At 53.0% G+C, this 11298-nt stretch overlaps 1 protein-coding gene across 2 annotated transcripts in view; it reads left to right on the forward strand.

The window, feature by feature from the left end:
* The first annotated feature begins 9381 nt into the window (after positions 1–9381).
* Positions 9382–11298, forward strand: part of EPS8L1 (EPS8 like 1) — an 11847-nt gene continuing 9930 nt past the window's right edge. The window contains exons 1-2 of one of the 2 annotated variants that reach the window (XM_025368930.1): positions 9382–9497; positions 9897–9950. In XM_025368930.1, coding sequence (XP_025224715.1) covers positions 9934–9950 — 17 coding nt within the window. In that variant the 5' untranslated portion in view covers positions 9382–9497; positions 9897–9933. The remainder of the gene's footprint in view (positions 9498–9896; positions 9951–11298) is intronic. The other variant, XM_025368931.1, reaches the window with a different exon arrangement.

An 11298-nucleotide genomic window follows, 5' to 3' on the forward strand; every position in this document is an offset into this window, starting at 1 on the left:
CAGGCTTGGGCCAGCCCATTAGCTTAAGCATTCAGCCACCGTCTCAGCTGCTACGGTCACTGCTGTCACCATCAACGTGACCGTCTCACACCTCACGTCCTCCGGCCAGCCACACCCCTGCACATTTAAGCCGCCAGCCTCCCTAAGGTTTCCTCTGCCTGAAATCCTCTCTGCATTCCTGGCTTATTCTCGAAATTGAGGTCAAAACCGCCTCCTTCCCTGACCACCCCATCTGAAGCAGCCGCACCTGCCTACTCGTAGTCACTCCGTCCCTTCACCTCTGTTTCGTTTCCTCTACAGCGTTTACTACAATCTGAAAGTCTTATTCACAGAGGTGTCTACTTGTTTATCTCCCCACCACACCCACTAGGATGACAATATCACAAGGGCTGGGGTTTCATCTGTCTCCTCCTCCTCTGTATCTCCAGCACATAAAACATGCTTGGCACACTGTAGGTGCTTAAGTATTTGCTACTACGTCACTTTGGGATTTTGCATAGGACACTCCCAGTGCTTAGAATGTCAATTGTTGCTTCATTGTCCTTGGCAAACTCCTATTCATCCTTTAAAACCCCATCCATTTATCCCTTAACCAAGAAAGGCTTCTGTGTCTCAGACATCCACCCATAAAGCTGGATTAGGGCTTTCTCTGGGGACACACATGCCCTGTGACACACTTCCATTAGTGCACATATCCCCCATGAATTGTGCACACCAGCAGGGTCTAGAGTAAAGCACACATTTTGTCTCAGGAACTACGTATTGAATGAATGAATTAATTACTTTTTTTTTTTTTTTTTTCCTGAGACGGAGTCTCGCTCTGGAGTCACCCAGGCTGGAGTGCAGTGGCCAGATCTCAGCTCACTGCAAGCTCTGCCTCCCGGGTTTACGCCATTCTCCTGCCTCAGCCTCCCGAGTAGCTGGGACTACAGGCGCCCGCCACCACGCCCGGCTAGTTTTTTATATTTTTTAGTAGAGACGGGGTTTCACTGTGTTAGCCAGGATGGTCTCGATCTCCTGACCTCGTGATCCGCCCCTCTCGGCCTCCCAAAGTGCTGGGATTATAGGCTTGAGCCACCGCGCCCGGCCTAATTACTTTTTTTGAGACAAGGTCTTGCTCTGTCGCCCAGGCTGGAGTGCAGTGGTGCAATCATGGCTCACTGTAGCCTTGACTTCCCAGGCTCAAGCAATCCTCCCACCTCAGCCTCCCAAGCAGTTAGGACCACAAGTGCATGCCACTGTGCCTGGCTAATTTTTAAATTATTTTTGTAGGGATGGAATCTTCCTATGTTGCCCAGGCTGGTTTCAAACTCCTAGGCTCAAGGGATCCTCCTGCCTCCGCTTCCCAAAGTACCGGGACTATAGGTGTGAGGCATCACACTCTGCCTCATTATTTAATATGTAAGTAGCTATATCTCTCTGAGACCCAGCCCCCATCTAATTTATAACCTCCCCCCTTCTCAAGAACATGCCTCAGCTCCCATTGGCAGGGAATCTGACCTTTCTCCTTGTCATAGGAATTTTTTTTTTTTTTTTTTTTTTTGAGTCAGAATCTCAGTCAGTCACCCAGCCTGGAGTGCATGGCACGATGACTCGCTGCAACCTCTGCTTCCCAGGTTCAAGTGATTCTCCTGCCTCAGTCTCCCTAGTAGCTGGGACTACAAGTGTGCACGCCACCACACCCGGCTACTTTTGTAGAGACAGCATTTCACCGTGTTGGCTAAGCTGGTCTTGAATTCCTGATCTCAAGTGATGGCCTCCCAAAATGCTGGGTAGCAGGTGCGAGGCACCGCACCTGGCTGTCATAGGAATTTGTCAGCAAATCCTACAGACTGGAGGTTACGCGTGGGGTGGTGTAGGGGTGGGGATAACGGAGGAGATGGGGGAGGGGTGAACTCTTCAAGCCCCAGGGGAGAAGTCTGTTCCATTCCTGGGACATCCTAGGTGACAGGGAAGACAGTCCAGCCCCCCAAGACAGCTATCCCGGACTGGGCATAGAGGCAAACCCTTGTAGGCGGACGAGCCGCAGACAAAACTCCTCAGACACCGGATTAAAGAAGGAAGAGGGTTTTTATTCGGCCGGGAGCGTTGGCAGATGTGCGTCTTAAGAGCCAAGCTCCCTGAAAAAGAAATACTTGGCCTTTTTAAAGACTTACAACTTTAAGGGGTCCAGGTGAAAGGGTCGTGATAAATCAAGCAAGCGTGGGAAATGTGACTGGGGGCTACGTGCATCAGCTAACAGAACAAAAAGTTTTACAACGCTTTTTTCATACAGTGTCTGGGATTTACAGATAACACAAGTAGGTTAGGCCAGGGGTTGATGTTATTATTATTACTTTTTTTAACTCCTAGGGCTGGGTGGTGGTGCCAAGGTTGTCTGGCTATTTATCTTACTTTTGTTTCTTTCTCTCTTTCCTCCTGTCTTGTGAACTAGGCAAGGTGGGGGGAGGAGAGCAGCAGGAGTAGTAGTGGTCTCTTTCCTTACCCTGACCACAGGGCCCTGTCACTCACCCAAGAACAGGTGCCAATGACAGAATAGCCAGGCCGAGGGGGGAAGAGAGGTGCTTTGGTGATGGATTTCCCTGGTGAGTTGCCAAGACAGGGCTTTACTGCCTCCGCCCTGGACTGGCTGAGTCAGACTGTGCAGGGGTGGACACTTTGACTGGTATTTGGGAGGCATTTGCTGTGGGTTACAGAGAGGGAGGGGCCTGCTTTGCGGCCAGAGAAGGAGGAAAGAGGCCCTGGGCCCTGGGACTAGGGTGGAGGCTCGGGTTTCGGTCTTACCTGCTGCTCCAGACCATGGCCTGGAGGGCCGCCTGCGCCACCCCCAAAGCAAGGAGATAGGCGCTGCCCCTCCTCCCTCAGACCCAGGAGTCCAGACCCCCAGCCCCTCCTCCCTCGGACCCAGGAGTCCAGACCCCCAGCCCCTCCTCCCTCGGACCCAGGAGTCCAGGCCCCCAGTCCCTCCTCCCTCAGACCCAGGAGTCCAGGTCCTAGCCCCTCCTCCCTCAGACCCAGGAGTCCAGGCCCCAGCCCCTCCCCACTCAGACCCAGGAGTCCAGGCCCCCAGCCCCTCCTCCCTCAGACCCAGGAGTCCAGGCCCCCAGCCCCTCCTCCCTCAGACCCAAGAGGCCTCAGACCCACACCGAATGCTTCTATGAGACAGTTTTCTCCACTTGCCCATGAAGAAATGAGCCCAGGCCCAGTCAGATCTGTATCTGTGTCACAGCCCAGGGCCACTGTAACCTTCAGCTACTGACTTCCCCGTCTGAGCCTCTGTTTTCTCTTCTGTCCATGGGGCAAAGGGTCTGCTCCTTCCCTCAAACCCCAACCCAGGTAGGGTCAAGCACAGGAAATACTTGTGGCATGAATGTGATGAGGACACAGAATTGCAGAAGCCAAAGAAAGAGAAGTATAAGGGCCCTCCTTCCACCCCTACCTCCCCCACCCGCTGCTTCACACACCAGGACCACCTGCAGGGTAGCCAGGAGCTCACAGCCTCGCCCTGCTGGCCACCCCTGCAGCCCCCTCCTTCATTCAGGCAGTTTCATGGCCCAGAACACCCCTCATCCTCTAGGATTTGACACTGGCTGTCAAACTCGTCCTTCAAAGTGATTCCTGGCCTGCCCTCCTCCTCGAGGCAGCCTGTCCTGACCCTCAGCAGCCTCTCCCGGCCGTGGCAGAGCCCTTCGTGTCCTCCCTTGCACCACGCACGGGAAGAAAGGCCATCATCCTCGCCATTGCTAACACCGGCCTTGCGTTTCCTCTTTGCCAGGTACTGTATTGACAACTCTCTACAACCTCACTTCATCCTCCTAATAAGCTGGGCGCGGTGGCTCATGCCTGTCATCCCAGCACTTTGGGAGGTTGAAGCAGGAGGATCACTTGAGAGGCGGAGGTTGCAGTGAACCGAGATGATGGCACTGCACTCCAGCCTGGGCAATAGAGGGAGACTCCATCTCAAAAAAAAAAAAAGAAAAAGAAAAAAGAAAAGAAAAAGAAAAGAAAAAAGAAAGAAAGAAAAGAAAAAAAGAAAAAGAAAAAAATTCTTCCAACATTGTTATTCCCATTTTACAGTTGAAGGACTGAGGCACAGAGAGGTTAAGTAATTTGCCCAGGGTCACACAGCTAGAAAAGAGCAGGATCGGCCGGGCGCGGTGGCTCAAGCCTGTAATCCCAGCACTTTGGGAGGCCGAGACGGGCGGATCACGAGGTCAGGAGATCGAGACCATCCTGGCTAACACGGTGAAACCCCGTCTCTACTAAAAAATACAAAAAACTAGCCGGGCGAGGTGGCGGGCGCCTGTAGTCCCAGCTACTCGGGAGGCTGAGGCAGGAGAATGGCATAAACCTGGGAGACGGAGCTTGCAGTGAGCTGAGATCCGGCCACTGTACTCCAGCCTAGGTGACAGAGCGAGACTCCGTTTCAAAAAAAAAAAAAAAAAGAAAAGAGCAGGATCCCAAGGTGGCAGCATAGGGTAGCATCAAAGGATGCAAAGGTCTAAACTGTATGGCATGGGTTCAACCGTCTCCTCCATGCATTTGTTGTGGGGCTGTGAATACATTACTTAGCTTGTTTGTGCCTTTGTTTCCTCATCTGTAAAATGGGGATAAGAGGACCCATTCCATAGGATATGGTGAGGATTATGCGCACACACACACACACACACACACACACACATTTATGATGTACTGAGAAGAAGATATAAGCACACAATAAGTATCTCCAAAATTATGCAGTGGCAAAGCCAGGATTTAGACCCACACCTGCCCAAGGCTCTCTGCCGTCAGACCACACTATATCTCTTTCTCTCTGTTCCTTCATTGCCATCAATCCAAGGCAAAAAACATGCCTTCTCTGATTTCCAGCCTCACTCAGCATAGACTGTGGAGGCAACATATCTTTTTTTTTTTTTTTTTTGAGACGGAGTCTTGCTCTGTCACCCAGGCTGGAGTGCTGTGGCCGGATCTCAGCTCACTGCAAGCTCCGCCTCCCAGGTTCACGCCATTCTCCTGCCTCAGCCTCCCGAGTAGCTGGGACTACAGGCGCCCGCCACCTCGCCCGGCTAGTTTTTTGTATTTTTTTAGTAGAGACGGGGTTTCACCATGTTAGCCAGAATGGTCTCGATCTCCTGACCTCGTGATCCGCCCGCCTCGGCCTCCCAAAGTGCTGGGATTACAGGCGTGAGCCACCGCGCCCGGCCGAGGCAACATATCTTGAATGAAGCAATGAAGCAATAATGCACATGAATGCACCAAATGCCAAAAGCTCATTCACTCAACAAGTATCTCTCCAACATTCCTGTGTGCTAGACCCAATTCCGTGTGCTGCAGACTAAGTCGGGGACTGACCACACAAAAATTTTGCCCTTGTGAAGCCTGCATTTTTTTTTTTTTTTTTTTTTTTTGATGGAATCTTGCTCTGTCACCCAGGCTGGAGTGCAGTGGCATGATCATCTCGGCTCACTACAACCTCCACCTCCCAGGTTCAAGCGGCTCTCTTGCCTTGGTCTCCCAAGAAGCTGGGATTACAGGTGTGCACCACCAACTCCGGCTAATTGTTTGTATTTTTAGTAGAAATTGGGTTTTATCATGTTGGTGACGTGGTGTGATCTCAGGTGACTGCAACGTCCACCTCCTGGGTTCAAGTGATTTTCTTGTCTCAGCCCCCCAAGAAGCTGGGATTACAGGTGTGCACCACCACCTCTGGCTAATTTTTGTATTTTTAGTAGAGACAGGGTTTCACCATGTTGGCCAGGTTGGTCTCGAACTCCCAACCTCGAGTGATCCACCCACCTCAGCTTCCCAAAGTGCTGGGATTACAGGCATATGCCACCGTGCCCGGCCTGTGAAGCTTGCATTCTAACAGAGGAGACACAGACAAAATGAACCAGGAATACAATGGGTAAGAAGGTGAAAAGTGCTCCACACAAAAATAAAGTAGGGAGAGAGGAAAGAGACTACAAAGAAGTTGGGTTGCCAGGCACGGTGGCTCATGCCTGTAATCTCAGCACTTTGGGAGGCCGAGACAGGCAGATCATGAGGTCAAGAGATCGAGACCATCCTGGTGAAACCCCATCTCTGCTAAAAATACAAAATTAGCCGGGCGTGGTAGTGCGCACCTGTAGTCTCAGCTACTCAGGAGGCTGAGGCAGAAGAATGGCTTGAACCCGGGAGGCGGAGGTTGTGGTGAGCTGAGATCACACCACTGCACTACAGTGTGGCCAACAAGAGCGAAACTCTGTCTCAAAAAGAAAAAAAAAAACAAAAACAAAAGTTAGGTAAGGGATGCCACCATTTGAAACAGGGTGGTCACCCAGTCCTGAGAAGGTGACATTCAGGCAAAGACCGAAGGAGGCAAGGAAGTGAGGCATGAGGGTATCTGGCAGAAGAGCATTCCAGGCAGAGAGAACAGCAAGTGCAAAGCCCTGAAGGCAGAACCGGGTCTCGGTGTTCCAAGAGCAGCAAGGAGGCCGGTGTGCTGACACACAGAAGGAAGAGATGAGATCAGAATCACATCCCTTAAGGCCTTGCAAGATGTCAGCTTTTATACACAGAGAAATAGGGAGCCATAGAAGATTCTAAACAGGAATGACATGAGCCGACTTCGGTTTCTACAGGATCCCTGAACGGAGACTGGACTTCGCAGGGAGTGGGGAGACTAGTTAGAAAGCTACTGCAATGGTCCAGGTGCGAGGCAGCGGTGGCAGGAACCAGGTGGGAATCACTGATCATGCAAAAGGCTAAGAATGGGCAGGTCCGTCCCGTGCCCTGCTCTCTGCTCTCTGCAATCTGGGTGTTGGAGTCTGACAGTCTCATCATCCACTCACTGCATAGGTAATCTTGGGCAAGTAGTTTTTTGTTTTTTGGGGGGGTTTTGTTTTGTTTTTTGAGACAGCGTCTCACTCTGTCGCCCAGGCTGGAGTGCAATGGCATGATCTCGGCTCACTGCAACCTCCGCCTCCCGGGTTCAAGCGATTCTCCTGCCTCAGCCTCCTGAGTAGCTGGGACTACAGGCACGCACCACCACACCCGGCTAATTTTTGTATTTTTAGTAGAGACGAGGTTTCACCATATTGGCCAGGCTGGTCTCGAACTCCTGACCTTGTAAGCTGCCCGCCTTGGCCTCCCAAAGTGCTGGGATTACAGGCGTGAGCCACCGTGCCCAGTCTGTTTTGTTTGTTTGTTTGTTTTTGAGACGGAGTCTTGCTTTGTCGCCCAGGCTGGAGTGCAGTGGCGAGATCTCAGCTCACTGCAAGCTCCGCCTCCTGGGTTCATGCAATTCTCCTGCCTCAGCCTCCCGAGTAGCTGGGACTACAGGTGCCTGTCACCTCACCCAGCTCATTTTTCTTTTTGTATTTTTAGTAGAGACAAGGTTTCACCATGGTCTTGATCTCCTGACCTCATGATCTGCCCACCTCCCAGTGCTGGGATTACAGGCGTGAGCTACCACGCTTGGCTCTGTTTTTTTTTTTTTTTTTTTTTTGAGACGGAGTCTCGCTCTGTGGCCCAGGCTGGAGTGCAGTGGCCAGATCTCAGCTCACTGCAAGCTCCACCTCCCGGGTTCACGCCATTCTCCTGCCTCAGCCTCCCGAGTAGCTGGGACTACAGACGCCCGCCACCTCGCCCGGCTAATTTTTTTGTATTTTTTAGTAGAGACGGGGTTTCACCGTGTTAGCCAGGATGGTCTCGATCTCCTGACCTCGTGATCCGCCCGTCTCGGCCTCCCAAAGTGCTGGGATTACAGGCTTGAGCCACCGCGCCCAGCCCGGCTCTGTTTTTTGAGGTGGACCTTGCTCTGTTGCCCAGGCTGGAGTGCAGTGGTGCGATTATCGGCTCACCACAACCTCCGCCTCCCGGATTCAAGTGATTTTCCTGCCTCAGCCTCCTGAATAGCTGGGATTACAAGCGCCCGCCACCACGGCCGGCTAATTTTTGTGTTTTTAGTAGAGATGGGGTTTCGTCATGTTGTCTGGGCTGGTCTCGAACTCCTGGCCTCAAGTGATCCGCCTGCCTCGACCTCCCAAAGTGCTGAGATTACAGGCGTAAGCCACCGCGCCCGGCCTGTTTTTTTGTTTTTTGAGATGGAGCCTGGCTTTGTTACCCAGGCTGGAGTGCAATGGTACAATATTGGCTCATTGCAACCTCCACCTCCGGGGTTCAAGTGATTCTCCTGCCTCAGCCTCCTCACTAGCTGGGATTACAGGTGCCCACCACCACGACTGGCTAATTTTTGTGTTTCTTTTTTTTTTTGAGACAGAGTCTCGCTCTGTCACCCAGGCTGGAGTGTGGTGGCCGGATCTCAGCTCACTGCAAGCTCCGCCTCCCAGGTTCACGCCATTCTCCTGCCTCAGCCTCCCAAGTAGCTGGGACTACAGGCGCCCGCCACCTCGCCCGGCTAGTTTTTTTTTTTGTATTTTTTAGTAGAGACGGGGTTTCACCGTGTTAGCCAGGATGGTCTCGATCTCCTGACCTCGTGATCCACCCGTCTCGGCCTCCCAAAGTGCTGGGATTACAGGCTTGAGCCACCGCACCCGGCCTAATTTTTGTGTTTCTATCAGAGATGGGGTTTTGCCATGTTGGCTGGGCCAGTCTCGAACTCCTGACCTCAGATGATCCACCCGCCTCGGCCTCCCAAAGTGCTAGGATTACAGCACCCACGCAAGTTTCTTAACCCTTCTCTGCCTCATTTTCTCATGTGTAAGACTAAGACAGCCTCCCACCAAGACACACTTCCCTCACGTGGCTCTGGGGAGAAATACTGTGGAAAGCTTTGCTAGTAACCTCTACAGCATGGAGGGAGTTCTCAAAAAGCGATTTTAGAAAGGTGTTTATGCCTGGGAAGCCTGTTCATTTTTGTGATATCCCTGGAGCTGGGCCAGGCACTTATCGAGCTAAATCTAATTTTTGTCAGAATGGCAGGGGGAAGTCATGGAGGAAAATTTCCAAAGGAAGGGGGAAGGGGATGGGTGGGGGGGGGTGTTGAGGGCATAGGCAGAGGCAGTGACCACGGACAGGAGGTGTCCACAGAACGGGGACTGCCACTGGCCCTGGAGACAGAAGGTCAGCCCCGGGTTCAAATCCTCCCTTAGCCAAGTGCTGAAATGGACTAGTTGTTGAACCTCTCTAGCCTTCGGCTTCCTCATCTGTCAAGCAGAAATCAAACCTCGAACTTCCTCCCGTTGTTAGAATTTCAAGGGAGTTTTAAAGACAGAGCTTTCAACTCTGACCTGTGAACAAGTGTGACATCAAATTTACTGTTTGTTATTATTCTGTTGTTACAAGGCAGAGAGTTAGTTTCCCGGCTCCCTTGCAGTCAGCCCCTCCTGGATCTGTCTGCCAGCCCCGCCCCTGGGTCACTCCAGCCAGGCTGTGCCAGGTGAACGCTCAGGTATGCGGAGGCGGAGGCAGGACGGCCCTGGGAGGGAGCAGGAGGAGGGGCCGGCAGCCTGGAACGGAAAGGACAGCGGAGAGCAGGGCAGAGCCTGAGCAGGCAGGTGAGGAGATCCGGGTTCAGAGAGAAGGAGGCCGGGATTTGACCAATGGGTCTGAGGGAGAAGGGGACTGGGGTCTGGACTCCTGGGTCTGAGGGAGGAGGGACTGGGGTCTGGACTCCTGGGTCTAAGGGAGGAGGGATTGGGGGCCTGGACTCCTGGGTCTGAGGGAGGAGGGGCTGGGGGCCTGGACTCCTGGGTCNGGGGCCTGGACTCCTGGGTCTGAGGGAGGAGGGGCTGGGGGCCTGGACTCCTGGGTCTAGGGAGGAGGGACTGGGGGCCTGGACTCCTGGGTCTGAGGGAGGAGGGGCTGGGGCCTGGATGCCTGTGTTGAGGGAGGAGGCTGGGGTAGGAATTAGAGGTGCCTACTGGCCAGACCCTCACATCTTTGCTGGCTCCCAGGGCACCTCCAGGTGGGCAGGAGCTCCCACTCAGCACCATGAGCACCGCCACCGGGTAAGTGCCCCTGGCCCCCAGGCCCCAGGCCCCAGCCCCTAGCCCCAGCCCCAGCACGCCTCCTGCCTCCCCTCGCCTCCTCACCCACACCCGCAGATCCTGTTTCTGGCAGCCCAGACTCTGGCCCAAGCCCGGACACTCAGGAGGAAGCCAGAGCCACTCTCCTCCCTGCCCAGCCTGGGGTTAGGGGCCCCCACTGTAGAGCAGACAGGCCTGAGCTCCAGCTCGGCCCTCACACTCCGTGCTGATGTAACCCCGGTCAAAGGACATCACCTCTTGGAGCCTCAGCCCCTCCTCTGTGACACAGGGACAATTTTGAAACATTGGTGGGATAGTGCATTACAGGACTTAGCCGGCCACCTCACTGACAGCCGGTGCTCAGCTCACAGGAGCCTCTGTTGGGATTGTTATCTTGTTAGTAAATAGTAACCCTTTGCTAGAAAATCAGGACTGTTCATAATGAAGACTCAAGTCCCCCAGAGTAAGCAGGGAGAAAAACAATGAGCGATGAGTCAAAATACCTGCATGGTAGGTAGTGAGTTCTCTGGCCCAGAGGTAATCAAATTGGTGACATCAGACTGGCAGGAGCGGGATGAGGAACAGGAGTTTGGGAAAAAGGGTTTATCAGTTCCCCTGACGCCACCTGATCTCTGAGCTTCTGTTATGCGCGCGGAAGTGGGGATCCAAGAATTCTTAGGAAAGGTAACCTTAGGAAGAAATCGAGGACAAGAGGAGACAGAGAGGGATGTGGCTGGGAAGCGCCTGGCCCATGGGGGTGGGAGGGAAACAGATAATTCCCTGTCTACTTCAGATACTACTAATGCTATTGTAACAATCCCCATTTATTGAGCAACTTCTGTGTGCTAAGCCCTGGCAGCATCTTAAGAATGATAATAACAGTTATTGAGGCTTCAAAATACTTCACCTGTATCATCTGACTGAATTTGCCCAACAGCCCTACCAGATAGTTACTATGTTACAGAAAGAAACCGAGGCAGGAGAGATTAAGTCCCCTTCTCAAGGTCTTATGGCAAGGAGGCAGTAGACAGAAGGTTTGAATCCAGGACTATGCCATGGTAGAGACCACACTCCCCCTACCACCCAGCACCACCGCCTGACCTGTCTTCTTTTTTTTCGAGATGGGGTCTCGCTGTTGCCAGGCTGGAGTGCAGTGGCGCAATCTGAGCTCACTGCAACCTCCGCCTCCCAGGTTCAAGTGATTCTCCTGCCTCAGCCTCCCACGTAGCTGGGACTACAGGCACCCGCCACCACACCCAGCTAATTTTTGTATTTTTAGTAGAGATGGGGTTTCACCATGTTGGCCAGGCTGGTCTCGATCTCTTTTTTT

This window comes from Theropithecus gelada, chromosome 19 (genome assembly GCF_003255815.1).
Source record: "Theropithecus gelada isolate Dixy chromosome 19, Tgel_1.0, whole genome shotgun sequence".
Lineage (NCBI taxonomy): Eukaryota > Metazoa > Chordata > Mammalia > Primates > Cercopithecidae > Theropithecus > Theropithecus gelada.